Source organism: Cyanistes caeruleus, chromosome 3, assembly GCF_971803275.1.
Source record: "Cyanistes caeruleus chromosome 3, bCyaCae1.hap1.1, whole genome shotgun sequence".
Taxonomy (NCBI): Eukaryota; Metazoa; Chordata; class Aves; order Passeriformes; family Paridae; genus Cyanistes; species Cyanistes caeruleus.
In genome coordinates, this window is record NC_141703.1 from 87,229,741 (window position 1) to 87,255,428 (window position 25,688).

The following is a 25,688-nucleotide window of genomic DNA, read 5'->3' on the forward strand; positions in this document are numbered from 1 at the left end:
CTTCCCTTCTTGCACTTCTCATATGTTCTTTGTGTAAAAAAATCATAGCTAATAATAAGAATTAATTCAACTCACCAATATCACCAGTGACCCTGTCTTTTGAACAGAATATTACTAAATTCAACATATATTGAAAGAACAAAGGGAAAAAAAGCGTATTCCAGGGAACTGTATCTCCCCACACACTTTACAAGACACATACAAGAAAAGTTAGACTCCTCAAAATGTATATTGTCAGTACCTTTCACTTTTTCTAAACAAAAGAAACACAGAAGCCAAGCAGTCTCAGAACACTGAAATAATGTCTAGATCATACACTAAGTGTTGTGCAGTGGTATTTGCTATTATGCTATTATGCATCTTAAAAAAGAACTGGACATGCTGCTAGGAGAAAACCAATTGGATGAGTGAAGGGAAGGAAGAGTTTTATGTTTAAATGGTAATGATAAGCACAAGACAAATTTTGTTATTTTTAATGTTATTTTTATGTTATTTTTTGTTTTTATTTTTTTGTTATTTTTTGTTATTTTTTATGATGGTAAATAAATCAAACTATTTTGAGGTATGCTTATTTTTCACTTGTGAAGTTCAGCTAAGAGTGCCAGACAAGTTGTGAACTGTACAAATACAGAAAAAAGATACAGGCCTGATGATAAAGCATTAGCAAAGTATTTTTTTTCCAGAAGAAAACACTTTATTAATATTTTTGGTAATTAATGAAAACAAAATCACTGAACAGTCCATTCTTGGAGAACATTTTACTGTGTTTGTCAGTACTTGAAAAGGATTAACACGGTTATTTTAAAATGCTTACATTGGTAAGAGATGTTTCCACTTGCCATCATCCACTTGCCATCATTCCACAAACAATCCCCAGGCAGACAATATACTAGGTAAAATAAAAATGTTCCCATAAACAAGAACAGTTTGAAGAGTATGCAAAAGGTATAAGTATTTTGTATACTTATTAATGTCAGTGAATTTTAGAACATTACTATAAATTTTCTAATGATGAGAACTTGAAATAGCTGTAATTATTACATTGCCCATAAGAATGTACTTCAGGCACTTCTGCTATCCCAAATCATGTTGCTTCTTACTCTGCTTTTGCTCTAAAGCAAATTAATATCTAAAATTCGATTTCAAGTCGCAAGTAAAATCCTGTAACAGCTCTACTCCTCTGCTTGGATGGTAAATATTTACAAATGTAGGGACAGAACCAGGTTCAGAATCCAGAGAAGCTCTTGGAATTCCAGTAGTTCAACCTTGAGAAACTTCTAGAAACCTTTGTGACCGTCCCATACTGCATCTTTTACCATATCCTTAACCCTAGACACCAAAAAACAGAGGATCTTGTTGGAAAACAAAGAAAATCTGTTCTCAGCTCCTCAGTTACCCTCCCATTAATGGGGATGCTTTCCTCTTTCCTCTTATGTCTGAGTTTTGCTGATGAAAAAAAAAAGCAGAGCAGAGAAGGCCTTCAGTAAACTTCATTATTAAGTCGCTTAACTTTCAGCCCACAAATTGTAGCCACTGAGTCTTTCCTGGCACCTGACTCCATTTATTATCAAAAGAAGAGGATTCTTCCCTCTCTTGTAAATTATGTGTGGTTTGCACAGTACCCCACAGGATTTCCCCAAGAGCTATTGTAAGGTATGAACAAGTCTTACAGCTCCAGTTTATTGACAAACCCTTTCAACAGGACTGTGAGGCTGCTGGAGCAGACAGGTAAATGCACTCAACAGAGGGACTAATCATGTAACAGTCTTTCTGTTCACAACTACTCACAAGCTGTTGCCTACTAGAAACTGGCAGGTCACCTTGCTGCCCTAGGACTTGTCACACATCTGGGACAGAGCACTGTGAGCCTCAAAGGAGATCCTCTCCTTATGAGATCAGTTTGAGAATTTCCCTGCCATCAAATGCTGAGGAAAGGAGAGCAAGAAAAGGAAGGCAAAGGAGTGAATAAGAGCACTATGTCACCCTAGAGGCCCTAAGAAGAAGGTAATTATTTTCATGTGTCAGGCCTTCCTCTCCCTGGGATCACATCTCTCTTCCTCCTCTTCCATGCACATTACCAGATGCGGCATTTGTTGTCTGGGTTCATTGGGGATCCACTGGGGCATTGGAAGCTCTTGGAAAAGTCCTGGCTGTTGCTGACAGGCCCAGAGACACGAAGTGGCAAGGGACTATGTGGATCTGTGTTCAGGGAGGACTGGAGCATCTCTGGATCCTGGTATCCACACATTGCCTGAAGGGAAGCAAAATAGAACAGTCAGTTTGGCTGAAAGTCCTCATATGAACAAGACTTACGGTTCATCATGCCTCTGCATGTGTCAGAGGGTGCTGGAGTAAACAAGGAAATGTGCATATGTGGCTAACAATAATGGTCAGATTTTCTTTGGATTGTTTTCCTTTTCCTTAAACTTTTCTGTCCCCATTTCACTCTCTGACAAGTCATCTGCACTTTTTCTATACTGCACAGTCCAGTAGACAGAAAATTTAGGCCACCCTGTCTGGGCTCTTGCAACCTTGGACTCTGTCTAAAAAAGTGGTAAAGATGTCTCAGTGCCTAGATTCAAGTTCTTAATTGAAATCAACGAGTGCTCATCGACAATGGAGAGCACTTATACAAAATCCCATCACTACTCTAAAGACTCAGGGGAGGATTATATGATTTTACTGGTGCTAAACTGGCAATCCAAGTCTTCATTCTCATGACTGTAGTGGTTTTTTATCAACAAATGATGCAGTAGCTGCTATTTAGCCTCTAAAATGCAAATCTTGCTGCCAAGACCCAATAAGCTGTTTTTTCATGCACTGCTCTGACTTTAATAAACACACAAAACTTCTCACTTTGCACAATTACAATGACTTTTAAGTGTTTTTTTGAGCATAGAAATCCAACCATCTATCACGAGGAACTTGGCAGCACAGCTATGCATAGCTGCACAATTTACTGCAGCTTCCCACAGAATCAGCAAACTATGGGTGCATGTACTTCTAGTTCTTTATCTCTAAATAACATTTGAAACTCCTTTTTTCACTATCAGTCACTAAGAGTGACATGACATCCAGCTATTCATCATGACAGAAAGGGGAATGAGGGGAGGGAGGGACAGATACATGACTTTTACACTTATATTTCACTTTCCATTGCTTACAAAAATTTTAAGACTGAGTACTTTTTTTGCTGCTGTGAGCAAAGGCTGGCAATGAAGCCTGCTTTCCCTGACACAGCTGGTCTGCTATGACTTAATTTTGGTGGATTTCAGTGTTTTGTAAAATATGTATTTGCAGACAGGCCTTTTGTTTGCTTTGAGATCCATAACAGGTTAGGAGCTGTAAATATGAATTTTAGCTACTAAATAAGATTCTGTATCTCACAGAATCATTGATCATTTTCAGCTCTCTGAAGAGGGGGGAAGTGACTGAATATTGACAAAGACAAACTGTAAGAGTGTGGAAGAAATGGAGAGTGAAGACACTTGATTAGACTCATTCATTACATGAGCAAAACTGAGGTAGAAAAGTTGATCGTGTGAAAGTCCAATCTTAGGTAAATCCTTCTCTTTGTGCTTTTTCAACCAATTCTTATAGGCCTGTGGAGAGATAAAATGGATAATTATAAATCTTCCTTAGACAGTACCACTAGCTCATATCTTCTGTTAATGAGATCTATCAATCTAATACATATTTAATAAATTAGCAAGTTTGTATCTCTCTCCTCATTCTGAGGCTCTCTGCTGATGGCCATGCTCTTATTAAATCTAAAGTGGGAGAATACAACGTAATTACTTCCCTTAACATTTCAGACGCTACTACACAGATACTACCACACACATTTTCATAGGATTTGGTAATTATACTATGAAAGAATGAAAATTATTTTCAAAACAGATCACAAATACTTGACTATAAATTAAATACTTCCTGCCTCCCAATGTCCTTCATGAAAGAATGTAACAAATACCATTTTAGACCTAGGGATCTCATACCACCCTCAGCAGTTAAACTCCTGAAGTACTGCATCAGAAAACAAAAAATTCTCTCTAAAGTACTGCTGAAAACATTGTTATGGAGTCATTTCACCACCACACAAAATTCTGTTTTATGTCTCAGCTTACTTCCTCAATTATAACATAAGCATATATACAATAGCATGCTTTCATATGCATGATATCAACAGGGAAGTAAGGGTGGTGAAGGGGAGGAGTTGTCTTACAGGGACATATTGAGGCTATGAGCAAAGCTTTGTGAGGAACCTCTCTCTGGACTAACAGAGGACGTGCTGGGGTCATATTTCACCAGCACAGGTGAGCAGGAAATCTGGAACTGGAGCAGGATGTGGTATAGGGGAGCAGCAAGGCAATCTTGTGTGTTATGCAGTGAGACTACGAGACTGTAGAAGTAAATCACGATACCTGGTAAGCGATGGCGACCCCTCCAGTGTCAGCTGTATTCTCCAACAGTGTGAAGGTGCCATTGACATTAAAGCTGTAGCTTTCATACTGTTCAACCAAGCAGTCTATAGATCTTTGTAGTGCACTCCTGTTGCATGCAGGACAGCCCCCAGGCAACACTGTGGGGGGAAAAAAGCCCTAGAAGTAAAGCTATTTATGGCATTCACCTGTGTTCCTCATATTAATCACTGATTCTTCCTAGAAGCCAGCATGGACAGAAATATGTTTTCCTTAAGTTCATCTACCTTAATAATATATTGTATACATTGATGTAAAGACTAGGATTTCAGATCCTCTAAGGGGAAGTACCAGTGGGACCTAGAAGAGTAAATGAAAACACCACAGCCAGTACCCACCATAACCATAGAATGAGTGAAGAATTTCATGTGCCATGAAGACCCCGATAGCTCCAAAATTCACAGCGCTGAAAAATAAAGATGAAAAGAGTGCTTTTGGGAAGAAAACGAGGGCAGAGGAGCATTCTTTGTAGCCTCTGAGCACAACTCTGTGCTACACAGGCGCGTTCTGCTTTGGGACCACACCAAACCATTTTCTATGTATTGCCACTGAGGTGTGCAAAAGTGAAAACACAAGTGAAAATTATCCTTATGCTTAAAATTGTACTATGGGCTTATTTTAAAGTATTTCTCACTAATAATCCATCATAACAATGAGGAGTCTATGAATGAAATTCTGCCTTTATTAGCAATGACAGGTGTTGTTGTTGATACATGTTCTTTATTGAACCTCTACTGTCTGAACTGCTGCACAAACAGCAACTACAATGGTAACCATACCAAAGCAGGATGTTTGGAGAAGCAATCTTGCAACTTTTGTCTAGTGAGAAAGGATACATAGAATTGGAAAGGCAAATTCAAATCATGGTGTTTTGACTGCAATTACTCTGGTCTAGCATTGGCAATCTTGCTACAAGCAAGATTGTCCTAGAAACCTCCAGTAGTTCTTTTCAAATGGAATTTCTATGGTTCTATGCAATGAATTTACAGATACTCTCAGAAGGTAGAGAATATCAAAATGCATTTCCATTATATGAAATTATGGGCTTGTTCTTTCTTCCCATGCACTGATTAACACTGCTGAAGCATGGAATTTTCATTATTCCATCACTGGGAATTTGGTAGGAGCTCCATAGATGATAATTTATAAATTTTACCCAGAGAAGCTGTGGATGCCCCACCCTTGGGAGTGTTCAGGGACAGGTTGGATGGAGCTCTGAGCAATCTGGTCTAGTGGAAGGTGTGCCTGCCCATGGCAGGGGGGTTGAACTAGATGATCTTTAAAGGTTCCTTCCAACCCAAACCTTTTCACAATGCTATGATTCCATAACAATTGTACTGCTTTCCTGAGTTCTTATTTTAAAAATTATCCTCACAGTCACCTGAATTGAATTTTACCAGTAAAGTTTAAAATCTGGAGCATCATCTGAGAAAATGCTATTATACCAACTCACCAAAAGGTGATGAAGTTTTATTTAGCAATCTACTCAGCTGAGGTGACAGTGAGAAAAATGTACTTTACTAACACCAAATACAAAAGGAATAAGAAGGCACAGACACTTTTTCACAGTGAAAGAATATAGTCACAGATCATGCCACTGGAAAAAAAAATAAAAAATTATTTTCTACTAGTCTTTTGAGATGTCCTTTTCTTCATACTATAATAAATTAATTAAATACTGCAAGGACTAGAAGATCATCATCAAGAAAATAATTACTTTTAACTGAAACATGTTTCTTTTGAACTTCAGCCTCTTGTCACAATGTGAGCTTATTTTTCAGTATGATGGTATTAAGACAAGTATCTATCCACTATAGGCAAAAAGGACATAGAATTATATGCTTACAGTCAACTGTTTGGAGTGCTTTTATTATCAGAAAAAATACTGCTTAAGAGGTCTGTTCCATATGATGAAAGAACAGAACCAGAGAAGTATGGTCTAGAGAAGTGTTGTTATTGCGAGGGAAAGCACAGAGTTAAAAATCTATTTGCTTAGTAGAAAGGGTTTCTTAAAAAAAAAAAAAAGAGAGAAGAACTGTGATACATTTGAAAAAGACTTCTGTCAAGAAGTTGCTGTGTGAGACTCCTATTTTCTCTGGGTTAGATTTCAGGAATCCTTGGAATTTAGAAAATGAGAGGCAAAGGTGAAATGTCTTCTTTACAGTTAACCTACATGTGACTTCTGCCTCTTTCTCTGGAGTAGTATCTTTGTGTTTCACCTAGATTCTGATTTTGCTTCAGCAGGTCAATGATTACTTTCTCTCAGAATGCATCAAGCAGTATCCAACTGGCTTTAGAGAAAGCTGTGTTTCCCCCCCTTTCCTGTGACTTTCTAGGACGAAGTAAGAAAAAGAAATTAAAGACAGCCTGCTAAGACCCCTCCTGGAAGCATGGTGCAGCCCAGGGACTGCATTCAGCTTGCACCTCTGAAAGCCCCTCCATACCTGGGAAACTCCATGTGGAAAAAAGGACTGCGGAACATTCCAGCCGGAAGGACCACCATGTGGTCTGTCATTGAATAGTATGAATGCACGCTCCAGGGGTGCACATGCCAGCTAGAAGCAAAACAAGAGAAAGTAGAGAATGTATTATCCTTATCTCCATATCTCACACTTTGATCCTTTCCTTGACTGAGCTTGCAAAAACAGTTCAACTGTTCACACAGCACCAGCAAATGATGAAATTCACATTATCTAGAATTACAGGTGTTTGAAATAAATCTTTGCTTGTTTACAGATGGTCAGAACTAATAGCTTAGTTTTCAAAGACATGAAGGGATTCTCCCTCACAGTTTCCCTGTCAAGTAAATTAGGATTAGTATCTTCTTGTGAAGTCCTGCATAGAATACTCTGCAGGAGGTGTAAGGAGGTGTCTGTACGTCAATGCAGCCTTCCTTCTGAAGCATCCTATGTCCTGCCTTTGAGGTGACTCCACCAGCATTCCTGTCATGACAGTGCTTTGCTCTTGGCTTTGTTAGGAAGTCTAGGAGAATCAGCTATCCCCCTCAATTAAGGGTGCATGGTCAAAAAAGTGGGGTTTTTTAAGGGGTCTGGTGCTCTCTTCACAATGACGGGGTACTTTGGTAGCATTGCTCAGGCTCAATGTAGGACAGGCTGCCAGATTCAAGGTTTCTTTAAAGCAGGATGCAGAGATGCAGACTTGCAGCAATATTCAGAACTGGTGAATCCACAGTCAGAGGTACTGAATCCAATTCTGCTCGCTGGCCCTCACCTACCCTTCCTCCTTTTCCACAGTAAAAGAGAGATATAGACGTACGGTTATCACAGTTCTGAGTGACCTGCTCTAACTAATCCTGCTTTGAGCAGGAGGATTGGACTAGGTGATCCCCACAGACTCCTTCCAACCTCAGCTGGTTCACAAGTATGTGATTCTCTTATACTTTTCAGATCACTATCTGACTTACTTTTTCTGTGGGTAATGCTGAAGGAGCTTCAGGTAGGAATTTTCCCTCAGTACTTTCAAGCAAGCCACCACATTGAGGAAAAAGGTATCTTCATTTATCTCCAGCTGAGGGGAGAGACAGGGAATGTGACTGTCATAGGGCATAATGAAGGAATTAATTGAACAATTGAGGAAAGGAAAAAACGAGAAAAAGAAAAGTCACAATGATCAAAAAAGGGTTAATCAAAAAAGAAACCAGTGGGATACTTGTGGTTTTTTTCTCTCTCAGTTCTAAAGACCTTCAATTTAAGATATGACAGGAATGTTATCTGAAGGCCAAACAGAATATACGAACAGGTAAAAAATTACTTCTATCAGGCCAGCCACTCTAAATAGGAGTGGTAAATAGGTAACAATACAGAAGAACAGAAAAAGGTTCTCTGGTCCCATATGTTCCCAAAAAAATGAGCAATAGGAAATGTGCTCCAGAGGTTGTAGCCTCTTTTGTAAGCAAGCAGGATAGCAGTTGATACAGGTAAACTGCCAGTAATGAGGCAGGCATGTTTACATTATATAGCTCACATTCTGGTATTCCAGGTTCACTTTGTCAGTCTGGAGTATGTGAGCTGGATAACCAATCTCCACTTGTAGTTTGGATACCTAAAATAATAACAAACAAACATAAATTGATCCTATTGATCAATAGGAGGCTTTACATTCTGCAAATCCTTTAAAAGGTTATTTCTAACCAATGTAAGCATGATCTGAGAGTCAGCCCTTCAAAAGGACAACCACTCTGTTTTGAGACATCTTGTCCTGCTTCTCTGCTTTCTCATCTCTATGATGTGAGGCCTAATTGCTCTATTCTATTTGTTTCTAAGTGTTCTAATTGTTCTATTCTTTTTCTTTGTATTGTCTTCTGCCATTCAGCTTTTTAGCTTTTAACATTCTGAGATGTATAAAATTGAATTGTATCCCAAAAAAAAATTTCAGAGTATTCATGGACAGACAAAAACTGAGACTCTCTATGCCTACATATCAGTGTATGTAGCCATGCATGCTGGCACTTAGAAAACCTCCAGTAGGTTTTTTTCACCTTCAATTTTTAGTATGAATTATTACATCTATTTAAGACTGTGTGACTGTAGAAGCAGTTAGGAATACGTAAAGGTGCAGGTCTCTTCCATTCCTTCTCCAAAGGCTTCCAGGGAACGGAAGGCCTCAGTAATTTCTGCCTTCTGCACGCACCGAGGCTTTAGCATTTCGGCGAGTCTGTTCATCCATCCACTCCACCTGATCGAGGCGGTCACAGAGGGCATCTTGGATCACAGAGAACATCTGCTCAGCCTGACATGGAGAAAAGGTCACATGGTCACAACTGCACAAAAACATTGCTCACTCTTAGCTAACATCTTCCCATGTTCTAGCAATTCAACCACAGAATAACTGGGGAAAAAATTCCTTTTTTTGTGTGTGTGATGAAAAAGATTTCAGTTTCTACAGTGATTTAGTCTTAAAGTTGTTTGGCATCCAGTTTTTCCTCACATGGCTCACCATTCTCTCCCACATACCTTTTCATCTGGTCTCTCACAGTAAGTAGGAGGGAGACAATTCCTTCTTATTCAATAATGAATAATTTCCCTCTTCTTGAACAAAATGAAAATTCAGTATCCACAAGTATTTCTTGCTGGTTTCTCCCTTTCCAAAATGATGGCAATCTGAGTCAACCCTTCTCAAAATCATGTTTTATTCATTAATATTTATGCTTCACTACATGTAGTCTTGGTTCTCTCATTAGCTTTTCTTGGCATTATTTACTCTTGTCACCTTATAAACTTCCAACTCTTTGCTAAAACTGGTGCTACACTAACTTTGCTCGAAAGAAAAAGGAACTTTCACCATCACAGGAGGAAAGAAAAAGAAATCTTTTCCACACTACAGGCAGGTCTTCTTTTTACTGTGGATCTACACAGAATTTTTTCATATGACTGCTTAGTGTCATTGCAATTGAAAATCTTATTGAGATATATCGCATTGGTGATGGATACTGTTAACACTAACTGCTATTCCAGGGAGCACACAGAGATGCATGCACTTGTAGGGCTGTGACAGCTATTGGTGCTGCACATTTGACTTTTCTAACAGTTGAGACAAAGCTAATAGCTGGTATTTAGCAATGATTATTCTAGAATGACACCAATGTCTTGTTCTGACATATTGCCAAATAAAGAGGGGAAATGCATTAGCAGAGGAACAAAAGGTAGGAAACCTATAGATGATTTTGCTGCCTTGATGTAGTCTTAAGGTCTCATGTCAGAAAAAGAAAGAGGTGAAAGTGAACTCTGCTTGAGGGTTAAGATGATGAATACCTACAAATTTCTTGGTCTGCTCAGGAAAAATTTCTTGCACAATCATCTTTCCTAGAACTGGGTCAAAGAAAGAGCTGGTATCACTCAAGCACTTCCTCCAGCGTTCAGCTGGGATCTGTAGGAACAAAGAAGTAGAGACACATGAGAGTGAGGACAAAGAACTAGGAAATCAGCAAAATTATATGTAGAAGTGTGGATAGTAGCACTGTCTAAAAATTACATCAGTGAATAAGTAATGTAGTTCTATTTAAGCTACTGCAGTAAACATTTCTAGTAAAACATTTCTTTCCTTATGATTTACTCCACTTACTTACCTTCAAGATGCAGATTTGTATGTTAGCAGAGAAAAAGCCATAGAAGGTGACCATCTATATATTTTTCCCTACTCCATGATACAGTAAGCTCAGCTCTCTAAACTTTTGAGTGTCATGTGTACTCACACATTTCTTTTGAGAAATAGAATTTCTCAAATTCTATTTGAAAATTTGAAATTTGAAAATGAGAAATTTGAAAAATAGAAGCACTTAATGACCATGGGAGAGTAGTTTTTCTCCCCAAATCTAAGAAACTCCGTCCATCTAAGGTATCAAGAGAACATTCAGAAGTGTTCAGCTGTTGGGGAGGCTGAAGAAGCTGATAGAAGGCTAACTCACCATTCTAGATCCCATTTTTCCATAAAGGATCTTATACAGCTCCAGGCGTGCATCTTGGAATTGACTGTCAAGGGCTGGGGAGAGATTCCCAACCAGACAAACAATCATATAAATGTGAGGGACCCTGTGGACAGAAGATTGAAGGCTGGTCACCCCAAACACAGAAGTGAGGCAAGTGTCAGAGCAGTAACTTGAGGTAGAGAAATCCTAGGAACCTGAACAATGACAACAAAGTACTTTGAATGTAATACAACTGCGGCTATCAAAGGAGGGTGATTGACATGAGTCAACTAAAGAAACTCCCCAAAACACTGCAGAGACTCATGGGTAACTCCCTGCTGGGGCACAGGATTCTTTCTGGGAAGTTGGAGAAGGATAATTTTTAGGACTGGGTGAAACATAGAATATTATGGGAGGTCTTTGATATTATGTAAGATTTATGATGGCATGTTTATGGGAAGGATCAAAGGCAGGGAAAGGGAAAGTTCATAGTGGATTGGGAGGATATATGTGGGAAAATGCAGAGGAAAGCAAGTAAGAGGGAATGGTTGAATGTCAACTTGTGCTTGCCAGGGTGTCTGCCTGACTGAGCCCTGCACATGGTAACCAGCATAACAGGAGGTAATATCCTCCTATCTCATTAAATGCTATTGTTAATTAACATTCTACTCCCTGTGTGTGAAGATGGAACTGAATGCTGGAGAGATGACAAGTCTGAGAGTTGACTACTGGTGGGACTTTGGATCCAGCTAGCTTCTGGAGAGAGCAGCAGTCTGAGAGCTGGCTATTGGAAATACTAGTGGTTGGGAGCAGCTACTGAAGAGACTGATAGTATAGGTGTATTTGTAACAGGAAGACACCAGAGTACCAGCAACCAAAGTAGAGCTGCAAGACTCAGGGGCTCATCTATTCATGTGATATATCCAAGTGAATGCCAGGAGATCTTGGCCAGCTTCTTGACAAACTGAATACCTAAAATCAGCTACTCGAGTGAGTCACATATTTCACTAGTATAGACCAATCCTGATCAGCTGCAGCTGAGGAATAGGATCAGTCTGGGTTCATGTTGGTACAAGTGCTATGGGTGGATGGGTGCCAGTCAAGACACTGTGTTCCTTCTCTGTGTGACACACATAAACATATTATTTTATACATGTGTCCATACACAGTGTATGCATATGCAAACATATTGGGAATATATGCTAAGCCATAGCACTGGCCAAACCTGTGGATATAAAGCCACAGCAGCCTTGCAATTGTTAAGATTACTGGATTCAGCAGCCTCTAACACAGCAATCTCTAAACTTCTGGTATTTGAAGAAAATATTTCTTGGGGTATGAACAATTGCAACCATAGATATTAACTCTTACCTTCCCTTGTGCCACTTCTCGATGAGCTGTGACATGTTGCTTAAGTAATCCATGTCATGCACTGCAATTGGCTGAGAGAGGTTCATTGGCACAGATTGAAAGACAGCCTTGAGACACGCCAGCCAGTCAATAGCAGGTGCCTTTTCCTGCAAGTAAAACAAAGCTTACATGCTGAACTCTGAATCTAAACTGGCTCACAAGAAATAACAGGGAAACAAAGATAATCTTCAGAATACTGTTAAGAGATATTTTCAACAATTTAAATTGTTTTTATAATGTACATCTTGAAGAGAAGAATTTAATTTTTTTTAAAGGGAATTAGGACTGGGGAGGGGAGAGAGTTGTGGGCCTGATAAAACTCTGTCAGTTAAAGACCATAAATTACTGGGTTATTTAAAGCTCACAGGCTCCAAGTGTAATTTTCAAGACAATGGCATTTAAACACAGAGCCTGATATCTCTTTTGATCTGGATCTTCAGAATGAAGATATGAATGTCACATGTAACTGTGTTACTCAAGCTTTAAGGCATGGATACCTGTAGCTCCCTAATGGTAGTGCGAAAGAACAGCATCCCCCTCTGCTGTCTTTTCTGCAGTGGAGTTACAAATTTCTGGAGGTTAGAGATGAAGGACAAGGTCAGGGAAAAGGAATCAGGGGAACCATCCTCTGTCTTTCCAAGTAGGACCCCCAGTTTCTTCAAATATGAAAGATACACACGGAGAACCTGCAATACAGAGCATATGACCAATGGAAGGTACATGACTGAAATTAGTCACTCCATCCATCCATCCATCCATCCATCCATCCATCCATCCATCCATCTTGACTGTACAAACTTCAGTCTTTCAAAACTACCGCAGACCCACTCCATCCCTAAAACTGTCTTCTTGCTGCAACATCCTTATGTAATTATTCTTGTAGAATACACTTGCCAAGTACAGCTTCTCTCTCAATGAGGAACACTGAATTCCCAAAAGATTACTTTTATCACAGCACACAATTACTTCAAACACTAGAATAACTTTAGAGATGTTGGCCTGCCATCTCTGGTGTCAGAGAAGAGAAATTCAGTGATATAATAAGCCAGAAATGTAATGGAGAGAAAATGTCAACTTCTTGTTTCTATTTTCATGAATTTTCAGAGGAATGCTTGTGATGGCTCAGGGGTTTTTTTGAGGACTTTTCTGAAAGACTCAGATTGAGAAACTGACATAACTCAGTTTTTATGAAGTTCAGAAATTACAAAGTTCATTTTGTTACAATGGCCGAAAGTCAAAGAAATTGTTCTCCCAACATTTGTTCAAGCACTTTAAAATAAGCTTAAAAATGATAGCTATTCCTCTCTACAATACACAAATGTTGTTATAAAGCCTTATTTTGGACAAAAACATTTTTTTAAAAAGCATTCATTCAAGGCAAAAACTAAAAGGAAGCCCAGGTTCAGACTACTTTGCAAACAGAAATTTAAATTATAACATTAGGTTTCTACACTGTAAGTTTTAAACCTGGTATCTAAAATGGGTTACATGTTAAAATCTATCCTTTGGAAAAGGTGAGTTTAGTAAAGAATTCTTTCTGTAGGCATTTTCAGAGGTCACTGACCGTAACCCATGGAAACACTCTGAACCAGGAGACAACTCAAGGAGATCCCTGCATCAAATAGCTATTTTTACCTTTCTTCAGCCTCTGATATGTTACCTCAAGATAATTTTTCCCTTTGAATTCACTCTCAAGTGGAATATCAAACTCAGGATGGTCAATCTGCAAAAAGGAGTAAAGGAAAAACTTATTATTTTTCAGAAGCAATGCAAATGTGAGGATATTTTGGTAATTTCTATATCATGGAATTTGAAATGCTATAAACTTGCTTTTACTTTTGGAAAGTATTTGCTAAGTTCTTCAGAGGAGGACACAGGCTTAACTTGAGCAAGCCTTGCTGACTCTTTACTTACAGGGCTTCCTTGATAATGCACATTCTTTAGCACACTCACCTGAATAATATTGGTCTTGGGGTCAAAAGGACTAGGTCCCACATGGACTCTAAAAAATGGAAAGGTGCTGTATCTGCTCATGAGAATCTGAAGAGTTTCATTAAAATCTTTTGTTTCCCCCACACCTGTCTCATGCCATCCGCCAACCTAGAGAAAGACAGAAATGCTGCTACTGAGATAAAACTGGTTGGAACTGTATTTACAGTTTTTTTTTTTTTTTTTTACACCTATAAGCTCTGTCATTCTGATAACTGAGAAGCAATAGAGCAAAAAGCACCAGGGGAAACTCGTGAAGTGCTCTACATACCCTGCTGGCTTTAAAATGACCTGACACTTTCCTTTAAGCAAAGCAATGAACTGCAAAATGACACAAGGAAAATGAATTGTAATTAGCAACAGAGTAAGGTGTGCAGGAAGAAATGCTGGATAAGCAGGAGACAGGAAAATAGGTCTCATTTTTCTAAAGCCATCCCAAAGGACAAACACTGTAATCAATGATTACAGGTCCCACCTCCCTGACAAGCAGATTCACAGGTGGGCCTATAGTCACTGTTCCTTTTTCTGGAAGGTTCTACATCCTCTTCTGACACAGGGCATAAATGCTCTTTGCTGGAAGAAAGATGTCCAGCCCTCCCTGGCACCAAGAGGAGTTTCCCAGAATGGAAAGAGAAGGATTTTCTCCTTTAAACAAGCTGTCCTGGAAGCCTTGACTACTGAATGATCATCTGGTTTTAGACACAACAATTTCACCCATTTGCAAGATGTTCTCCAATCTGTGAGTCAGATCGTATTGAACCAAACTTCTGAGATTAAACATGAACCTTCTTTGTAGATTTGTTTTTTTCCCATCCTTAATATATAAGGTTATAAGGAGAGATTCAGGTAGCTGATGTCAGAAAATCAGTTCCTGAAACACCATTTAAAGCTAGAAGATTTATAACTTAGCAGTTGTGTTGTGAACCATGACTAGGGTCAGGTTCTAGAAAAGTTACATCACGTAGGACTATATGACCCCATCTGCCCACTTTTCTTCTCCCTGCAGGAATTCTCTTCCTGAGGGAGAGGAAATAGCACAAACATGCACCTGATTTAGGAAGTCCTTCAATGGTTGAGCTCCTTGGGATTCTATTCGTTCAGTATCCATGCAGGAACGATAAAATTGCATTGCTTTCTCCTTGGCTGAGCCTCTTACCCCGGATTGTGAACTTTCTGAAGAAAAAGGTAGATTTAAAATTTTCAATGAAAGCAATAAAAAACATAAGTTGGGACATATAATAAGTACTAGAGCAGAGAACAATTTAAAGAAAATACTGTGCTTTGATCCAGAACATTTTAACAAATACATCCACATTTCCCACAGTGACCCAAAGCAAGGGACCGACTAGTGCCATGACTCTTCCTGAGGCCAAATATGTGAATTTCTTTGGATGGAAAAAGGAGCACAACAGGATGTAGGTGCATATCTAGGCTTCAGTCCCCCACAGAGACAGGACACATCACCAGAGTGCACATTCAGACTAGCACAGCAACAATGTCCTACTTTGACAAGGTAACAGGAAAATGGGTTGGGTTGCTGTCAGAATTTTAAAGTGTGACTTTCATCTGTCACCCTTGGCAAGAGGAACTAAAATGTTTAAAATGCAGCTACTGTAACATGACATGCTCAAAAAAATAAATCTGTACCTGTAATGATGGGAGAATGAAGAAAGAGGACTCAGTCCCTGTTAGGAATGACTGTGCTCTCAGTTACTACTATTGCCAGTTCTGACTGAGGCAGATGCAAAAGGTAACACAGCAATCATCTGTCCCTACCTAAAAGCCTTTTCAGGATCAACAGGTTTTCTTCCAACAACACATCAAATACATTTAGTGATTCTTCTCTGGTTCTGCTTGACTGTTTGCCTTCCCATCTGCCACAGGCATATTTGTAGAAGTTCTCACAGGGGTTTAGAGTGTCATTCCTAGAATTCAGAAGTCTTTCCAACAGTGCAAGATCTGACTCAGCATCACAGGATCCTGAAGAGGAAGTAAATAAGAGAGAACTGAGAAGTGAGAGTGGAGAGTGAGAATAACCCCAAACAAAAATCTTTTAGGGAATATTTACCCCAAAAGACTATTTTTGGTACTTGGTATTTTAAGCTCCTTTGCATGCAGTGTTGAATTCCTTGTAAGGTATTGCTGAATATGGAGGAAGTGTGTTCTCTCTTTAACATCCCAAGAAGATGTCCTCTGTTTGTACTATCTAGGCAGTCACAGGTTGGATTACTCTGCCTTCTCAGCATCCTTCCTCTGAATCAGCCAAATTTGGCCACATGATAAACAAGAAGCAACTGATGTTGTCAATACATGATGGAAGAGAAGGACATAGCAAAGAGAAGGTAATGGCCTAAGATTAAAACATGTTTTTTTCAAGCATGAGAAATATTTCTCAGCAATGACATTTGTCAAAAGAGAATAAGGACATTCTAGAATATCTTGTTTTAATCTATAATTTTCTTATTTCAAACGGTTTCAAATCACTACATATACATTGTCATTTTAGTTCAGTATCTCATATCAACATCAGATTAGATCAATTATTTACTGAAATAATCCACCTGTAAATCAAGGTAAGATTTCCTGTAGTATGGTTTCAAAGTTGACATGGGAGAAGGTAGGCAGAGTGGAAATGGACTACACCTAAACAGTTTTTCCTTGGTCTCTGCAGTGAGCCATCTCCAACATATAACAAGAGCTGAAGAAAAAAGCTACATAAAGATTCAACAGTGCTTATTTTGGGGCAGGGAATGTCTGTGTCTACCAATATAAATGAACCTTCTGTATTGAGCTTTCTATATGCAGAGACATTCACATGGACCATTCTTCAGATAGTTCTTTAGCAAATCTGGAAGGCAAATTAATGTTTCTGGTCTATACTCACAGCTTCTCCATTAGCAAGAAACTCTGACTTTTGCTTTTACTCTATGACTGCTCTGATCTATGGTAGAAAACCAGGACTAAACTTAAGTCAGAGATAGAAAGGCAAAGGAAGAGCTTCAAGTTTCATATTCACTTCAGTTTCTTGACTACAGAGAGAGCAGAACACATTGATGAGCTACAAGACTATATAATGCTGTTCTCCCCCAAAATTGGGCTGAGGCATATTAAATCACAAGCAGAAGAGGACAGATGTGGAGGACCTCCCCCCGCTGTGACTCAAGGAAGAGGTAGAAAAATGTACCTTTTTGACAAAAGGTGTTATGATTCCTGGAGATTCTGAAAGTCTGGTTCTTAATACTGATGTTAAGCTTAAAACACAGTGGAGACAGGTAAGAGAGAAAAGGATCTTAAAAATGGGTTGGATGAGGAAGAATGGAAAAGGATATCTCATATTATACCTAGAGCACAAGTCATCATGAGGTAGGTGATAAGCAATGTAAAGCCAAGGAGAGTACTGAGAAGAAGTGCACATAGAAGTAGGCTTTTCCTCTGAAGGCATCGTTCTTTCTCTGCACCTGTTCTCAGCTCCTGGTCACAGGTCTGAAGAGACAGAAAACATGAAGAAAGAAAAATTCTTATTAAGGTTAGCACTAATAACATACTCCATTTCCCACCTAATCTACTAGAAAACCATTCACAAGACTAGTGCCAAAACATCAATAGTCATCCAAATCATCTACATGACTGTACTCCCACAGGCTTTCTCACTTTCTTCATTTCCCTGGTTTTTCTGATACTTCCTGAAGATATCAAAGCCTTTTTGAGTCTATAAAGCTAATAATAGGATGGCTAGGACTGATGGATCTTTATTCTGCCAGTCTGGCAATCTGAGCACTAATTTCAGATCTCTCCTCAAGAAATAAAGTACTGCATCCTAAGCCCTCTAGTCCAATCCAGGTGAAAGAAAATATTTTTTCCTATTCTGCAAACTGGAGTAAGCTGTAAATTGCTGAGAAGATCTTATATAGAGACAGGTTTTATCTCCCTTAAATTTAGTTTTGTTCATAATCTAGGTGTGTCTTTTTAGTCCGTGGAACAGGCTAGGGACCTAATGAGTACATCTTCTGTTTTAGTTATGTTTTAGGATGAGCTGAAGCATTCTCTGGAGTTATTTGTCCTTTCCTCTGTTGGCTGCAAAGGAAGCTAGATGATTTCATAGGATACACCCCTAATATCTACCTGGATATAGTTAGGTAAGATGGCCTTTTCTCTTCTTCTGCATACTTTGATGTACATAAGACTGGAAAACAGCAGTTTATGAAAGAACAGACACAGGAATGCATGCTGGTAATATATGAGGAAAGGGAAAGAACTGAAAAAAAAATGAAAAGTGGAATGACAGAATAAGATTATACAGTAAGAAAAGGGAAGCAGACAGGATAAAAAACCAAGATAATGGAAAACCTCAGCTGTAGCAAACAAGGAAAAAAGTGACAGCTGATGGAAGTGCTACTGGGAGAATCCTACATGTCACTGTCAGGGCCTGGCCTGTACTGTCCCCACAGGCTCAAGTTTATCTCCCTGTTCTATCCTGGTGCTTTGATAAAAGAAATCTGTTCTTGAGAAACTTTATCAGGCCTTGTAATTCTTTGAGGAAAGGCAAGAAGGAGCCTTAGTGCACGTGCCCACTTCTTCGCTTGGCCATTAGCAGCTCTCCTGTGTGGTCTCCATCTGAGCTCTGCTGCAATGGCAGCCATGCCTTTGTCTGGAATGGCATCCTATCCATCTGGATCCTGACCATCACCTACATTCTGATTCTGCAGGTTTGCTCTTGGACCTGCCTCCTCACAAGGGACTCACTTGGCAATCTACACTCTTGGTTGACCCTGGGCTCTGTCACCAGGCCTGCCTTACAGCCCTCATGCCCATACTGGGGGCCTTGCTCCTTAAGTCATTGCTTCTTGCCTGCCTTCTCATGACTCTCAGGTCCCAGATTGTCATCTCTCTTCTGCCTTTGCTGCTCCCTTACATGCAGCACACATGGTATCTGTGTTCTTTGACACAAAACTAGGAAACATAGATCTTGACAAAAATCACAAGAAATGGAGCAAAATCTTACAGGAATGAATTATGTCACAGTATATGTCCCTTCACCTAAGGAAACATTAAGGAAATCAATGAGTCTGCTGTTAATCATCTGGACTAATATACTGTGTACAACTTCTGCACAAAAACATTAACAGAAAACAAAAATAAGTGATAAAAAAACAGACCTCATAATTTTATAATCTTTCAAACTTGCATTTTATTCAATCTTGAATAAAAGCCTCTGAAAGGCTTACTCAGCTCCTGGAGATTACTAACAAGAGCTGAGTGCCTAATGCTTTTCTCCTTTAAAATCCTATTCTTCTAACTTCTTCAGGCAGGATACAGAATAACTGAATGAAGAGCAAGTGACATACAAGTGACATTAGAAGATACAGAACATGATCATACTGGCAAAGTACAGTGTACAAACTATAGAGGAGGAAATCCAAATTCCTTTCATAACTGTAGCAAAACACTTGTTTTACTCCTAGAGTAAGACAGTAAGTGTCACAACAGTATGGCAGGGAAGCGAGGGAAAGAAAATTAGCTTAGCTGATAAAAGAAATAGAAAAACTATTCTTTGGCATGAAAGCCTTCATCTCTCACCATTTAGGAAAGAGTAAATGATTTACATTCACAGTTCTTCTGACTTCTCTGTTGCAATAAACTTCTAGTTTTCCACATGGAAAATCTGGCCTATTCCTACCATGAAATAATAAGAATTTTCCAATTATTTGGTTTAATGTTACCAGAACACATCAGTGTCTCTCTTTTGAGTAACAAATGGCATGATTGTGGAGATACTAACAAGAAACTGGTATTTCAAGCTGTCGGTACAATTTCTTATGAATTTTTGGTTTACAGTCAGCCTATTTTTTTATTTTGAAATGCAAAATGCATCAAATAATGGATTTTTAAAAATTTCTAAGAGAAACAGCACTGCCCACCTCAAATCTCCATTGTGAAACAACTAGAGAAGTACCTGGCTGAGAGCAGCATGCCCAAAATAATAACATAGCACAAAAGATGTGACAGGGGAGTGGAAATTGGTTGCGGACCTCTATGTAGAAACTGGATTATGGTCTGTGTTATGTGAACCATAAGCATAAAAATTGTTCTTCAAACACTTCAATTTCCATAATAAATGCCTTTCTAATTTTGCCTCTGCAACTGGGGTAGGATTTGAAAGAAATTGTGGACCTACATAAAGAGAGAAAAAAGAAGAGGGCAGGCATATTTAGCTCTCCTTTATGTGTTTTTCATGACAACAGCTTAAACAATTCTAGACAGACTAATATGTGCTATCTCAGTACTCTTACATAAACACTGACCAAGGCAAAATCCCTGTCAGACTCTTGATCTAGAATGAACCTCACTTTATGCCACAATGGATTAAGTGGTTCATAGGCACTAAAATACACACCCCTCCCTAAGCCAGTGATTCTTGGCCAAGGCAGAAGTGTAGCTTTAACTAGATGGACCCAGAGGTGGCATAACAATACTTTCAGGGCACAGGATGCGGGAACCTTACATAGATTACAGGAAGCAGCACTTTCTTGTGGTATGTTTTGAGACATTGCTTCATCCAGCACGCTCCATATAAAGATACAAGTGAATGGTTTGAACAAACCAGTGGAAAAGGATGAAAAGACTTAAACCTCTGAAAGGGTTTTTCCTTATAGGTCTCCCTTATGGGTGAGAAGAATAATCAGTATGAGCATAAAGGTGAGTCCAGTATAGTTGCAGTTCTTTCATGTCAGATGCTCAAATTTAAATGGCTTCACTAGAGCTAAGTGAGAACAAATGATTGCAAAATCCTTGAAAGATTAATTCTAATTGTTGTACATTATAAAAACTTGTAACTTTAAACTAATATATTATATTTATAATCTGATTCAAATGCAAGCATGACTTAGGATAGCCGAATCATGACAAGTACTGTTATCACTAAAGCAAGAACTGTTTGATATAACTAAATCAGCCAAAGAATTTGATTTGCTTCCCTCATTATGTTTGTGAGCTGTTCCTGAGTTCTGAAAAGAGGTTGAAGTTAATCTGTCTGCTTCTTCCTCACCTTGAATTTTCACAATGTTTCATGCTATTACAGAAAAAGAAGCAACTGACTTTCATGAAAATAAATTAAAATAAAGGGATCAAAGGAGGAGAGAACTGAAGTTTTTTTTAATACTATTTATGAGATAATTTAGAAGTATTATTTTTCAGCTAGTAGATTATTCATGAATTACTGACTTTGGCTGTTACCCAAATCATGTTTATCACATCACTCACATGGATGGCATATTTTCAGACTAATGCCCCAATATCACAAAAACCTTCATTTTCTTAAATTTATCTTTTGTCAGAAAATTATTTAAGCACATAAATTGAGCTCATTAAATGCCATTTGAGAAACATTTTAGCCTGTGTTTGAAATAGAGTACCTGCTCTCATGAAATGTGAAACAGAAAGGTTGCTGAATTATATTCTGGAGTACTAAAATTGTAAAACAAAACCATAGACAACAATTAAAATTATGATAATGGTTTTATCTTCATCACACAGAAATTTGGGAACAGATATACAAAACAAACATTTCTGCAAATTCTTCAACTATAAAAATGCAGACAAGATAAAGATAAGTGACCATTTGTATTACAGCCACAGTCACACTGAACAGATCTCAATGTAAGAACACATACACATTTCAGTGTTTGTATTATTTAGTAACATAGAACACTACACTTATCTCTGTTGCCCTTGAATGTTTTGTACTTTATAGCAACCTTGAGCTAACAGTTCGAGTCAGTGCAATTTTTCTGTAAACATGCAATTAAGACTTTGCTAGCTATTTATATAAGACATCAAAGCAGAAAAAGGACACCATGCTACAGGGGAAGCAATTAGGCTCACCATGTCATTCTCACATTCCAAAAACTATGCCTTGCTTATCCACAACTATTTGTGGGGGGGAAACTGCACGTTTCTGTGTAAGTACTTATTTATAATACCTTGCTGAAAAAATGGAGATAGAATAAAGGATGCCATTATTTATTATTATTATTGTTATTGTTATTGTTATTATTGTTGTTGTTGTTTTGGTGTTGGTGGTGTTGGTATCATTATTACTACTACTAATAGTTTTATTATTGCTATTATTACTTGTTGGTCGGTGCTTCAAACAGTTCTCAGAACGTCCATAAGGGTGACCAACAGGAAGGGCAAGAACCCTTGAATCATCGCACCATATCCCAAATCATTAATCCTGAGACCTATCTGGATACAAACTGTTAAAACCTCAACTGCCCCAGTCCCCCAAGGCAATAAGCAGTGTAGCTATGAAAGGGGAAGGAAAAGAGAGGTGTGCAGTGAAGGTCCCTCAGCAGGCTGCAAGACAGAACCCATTTCCTTACCTGTGGAAGAGTGCTCATGCTTGTCACCGAGCAGGCTTTGCTCCTGCAGCTACCACAGCTGTGAACTCTGTTTACTTGGCTGCTATCAGTCTTCTGTGCCCACACACTCTTCTAAGTTCAGAGACAATCTCATCTTCCCAGCTTGACTGTTTGCTGTGGGGAGGAGAAGTGAGAGGAAAAGCTCAGAGACAAACACTCTTAAAGAAAATGGGAGGGAGGGAAATGGTGTTTCTGCAACTCTCCACCCACCTTCTTAACACCTCTACTTCTCATAAAAGGATCTTTTTTTTCCCTTCTGTCTGAGACCCACCTGCCTTTCTGTCTCTTGGAGCTCCACTGAAATCTTTTTGAACAGAAGCATGTGATTCTCTATCTCCCTCAGCCTCTTCTCAGCTATGTGCTGTTTCTTTTCTCTCCAGCAACCTCACTATCCTGCCCACCCAACAAGCCTGTTTTGGTCTGATATTCTCCCTGCCACTGGCCTGTTTCAACCTGCTGCTGCCTTGGGGCCCGGAGGCTTCTGCCTATTGCTAGATAGTGTGGGCTACGCATCCTAGCGCTCCTCCTCCCACGAGGAAAGGCCAGGGTGCTGACTTGCTTCTTGCTCTCTCTCTCATCTGCATCCTAGTGTCCATTCAAGGGGTGAACACATCTGACTCTCTCTTTCCCACTAAGAGGCATAGAAAAAACATAAAATAATTAATTACTGACTCTATTTGCATTTGTTCATTGCTTCTCAGGAGATGGCTAGCCTGTGTGTCCTTGCTTATTTAAGGAGGCATAATGGGAAGATTTGGGAGGGAGGTTTCTCTGCTTTGAGGACTGGAAACCTGGATTACTTCTCTGAGACATTAAAAACTGAGTAGGAGAGGGAGGCATTGGGATTTGAGACCTTCTCAAGTGGCAGCTGTGAGCTGAGAGAGGTAGAGGGGACCAGCTTGGTGTCGGCTTCCAAAGTGCTTGAAACAAGCAGAATACCAGGTCGGGACTGTTTGCCTCCCCAGGCTGCAAGTCTCTGAGGGGAATATGATATCTTGGTTCACTAGTCTGAAGATAATTTGGGATCTTCTCAGTTGTTCAGAGCTCCTATCAACCTGATTTTTCCCTCTTTCTGTAGTGCTTGCATAATTTAACACTCTACTATCACAACTGATTTCTTATATGGCTGAAACCAGTTACTTATTCCCAGTTGTTTTTAGCATTCAAGTAACTGGTAGCTATATATTTCTATATTTACCAAACAGCTCTAAATACAGTTTAAAATGTCCTTGCATACTGACAAAAAGGTCCCTACTGACCTTTCTTTCCTTTCTTTCCTTTCAGCGTGTCACTTCCCATCACCTTAACATCAGAATCCATTTTGCAAATACTTCTCGCAAAAATTGATTGAGATTGGACTTAATGAAAGTAACAAAACATTCTTTTGTTACCCACAATTGAGATGTTACCGTGAAGATATCTTTGTAAACTATCTGGACAAATTTGTTCATGACAATATCCAGTTTATTTATCTGGCCTAACTGCATCTGAACTCTTCCACCTTCACCATTAGAGCATCTAACAGCTCCCAAGCTTTATATAACAAAGTAAATTTTACTTCTCTTTTCTCTATGAACAAAATCAAAGATTTAAAATTTACCTGGGCAAGGTATTTATTGCCTTTTTTGATTATAAAATGGTTATGATAATTTTGAACACAATGTAATTAAAATTAAAGTAAGTAATAAAACCTTGGCTGAAGTATTCACTTAAAATTACACCTGAGGAGACAAAAAAAACCTTAGGTGAGTATACTGGGAGGATATAATTTACGTTAATGTGGTTTCATATACCAATATCTTTTAAACAGGCTCTCTCATCTCCTCTTGATTAAATGAAATGTTACCACATAATTTGGCAAAACATTACATTGATATTGCCACAAGACATGGATTGTCCCACACATGCTAGCTAGAAATTATTTGAATGTGTATGTAGAGATGATTTTTACCAGACCTTGTAAACTCATCAGGACACATCCTGAAAAGTAGATTGATCACAACTTCATTTCAAGAGTGCATGGGATGTTTCAGGAAAGGAAACCTGAGAAACACCTCTCATTTTCAATGAAGAGCACAGCTCTTTGAGTTAGGACATGTTTCAATGTGCTGTGATGCTGAGAAAGCTGCCTTGCAAGATCTAGTGTGGTGGTGACTATTTCTTTTCCAAAGGCATTACATACAATAGTAACATTATATGTTGGATCTAATAAACATTATTGTTGGATTCTGTAATTCAGTAGGAAAGTTGAGCTGTTATGGAGAAAATTAAGTTGTTAAAACTTTTATTTATTCCAAAATTTGTGTATCTCTTTGGAAATAGTGTGGATTTATTTAACATAGATGCTGCCTCTGTGACTGTGGTCTGAGATACCCAGGTATAGGGCATATTTTATCTGAATTTATATGATCCACACTTCAGAAAAATCTGTTCAGCTGTGGTTATTTGATGTTGCAAAGTAATTCAGACACTGTAGTTATGTGTGTTTTCAAACAGAGTTTCTTGCATCAGTCAGTGTAAGGACAGAGCATATTTGCATCTGGTAGCAATACGGCAGCAAAGCATATCTTACATTTTCCACATCACCAATTGGATATGGAAGTTTCTTTCAGATTATATGCCACAGGACAATGGCACTTTCTGTCTAGAAGTGGCAGTCTGTATATATATTTAAGACTTAAAAAGCTCTGCCTTGGAGGGGATTGCATGATGGCATTGTAAACACTCTTATGGGGTTTTGAATACACAACCTGTAGAGCTGTGGGCATCTTGAGAGCTGAATCCATGAAGTATTCATGTATACATGAAAATGGTGCTGTTGTTTTTCCTGCTGGCATGTAGGTTTCTTTGAAGACACTTTTATCACCAATAGAAAGCAAAGACAAAAAGTTTCCCTGTAATTTTTTCTAATTACAGAAGCAGGAAGAGGGGCTTGCAGGAGGGAGGGAGGGCAGGGAGGGAGAA

At 38.8% G+C, this 25,688-nt stretch overlaps 1 protein-coding gene across 1 annotated transcript; it reads right to left on the reverse strand.

Moving 5' to 3' along the window:
* Nucleotides 1–1,930: 1,930 nt before the first annotated feature.
* Nucleotides 1,931–23,214, reverse strand: KEL (Kell metallo-endopeptidase (Kell blood group)). Its single transcript, XM_023939477.2, has 19 exons — nt 22,996–23,214; nt 22,686–22,838; nt 17,646–17,787; nt 16,081–16,284; nt 15,353–15,477; nt 14,269–14,415; nt 13,976–14,038; nt 12,813–13,001; nt 12,277–12,422; nt 10,906–11,029; nt 10,257–10,367; nt 9,132–9,230; nt 8,466–8,543; nt 7,906–8,009; nt 6,926–7,036; nt 4,820–4,887; nt 4,425–4,582; nt 3,510–3,602; nt 1,931–2,251 (listed from the first exon to the last, which is right to left on the reverse strand). Exons 2-19 carry the CDS (start codon nt 22,701–22,703, stop codon nt 2,075–2,077), a joined length of 2,157 nt encoding a protein of 718 aa, XP_023795245.2. The 5' UTR covers nt 22,704–22,838; nt 22,996–23,214; the 3' UTR covers nt 1,931–2,074.
* Between the last annotated feature and the right edge of the window lie 2,474 nt (nt 23,215–25,688).

What these genes read in the sequence shown, in the direction of transcription:
- KEL (XM_023939477.2), bottom strand. An exon ending in GATCCTGAAAAGGCTTTTAG is followed by an intron (nt 15,478 to 16,080) that starts GTAGGGACAGAT and finishes CTTTTTCTTCAG; the next exon opens with AAAGTTCACAATCCGGGGTA. An exon ending in AAGGGAAAAATTATCTTGAG is followed by an intron (nt 13,002 to 13,975) that starts GTAACATATCAG and finishes TCTGTATTGCAG; the next exon opens with GTTCTCCGTGTGTATCTTTC.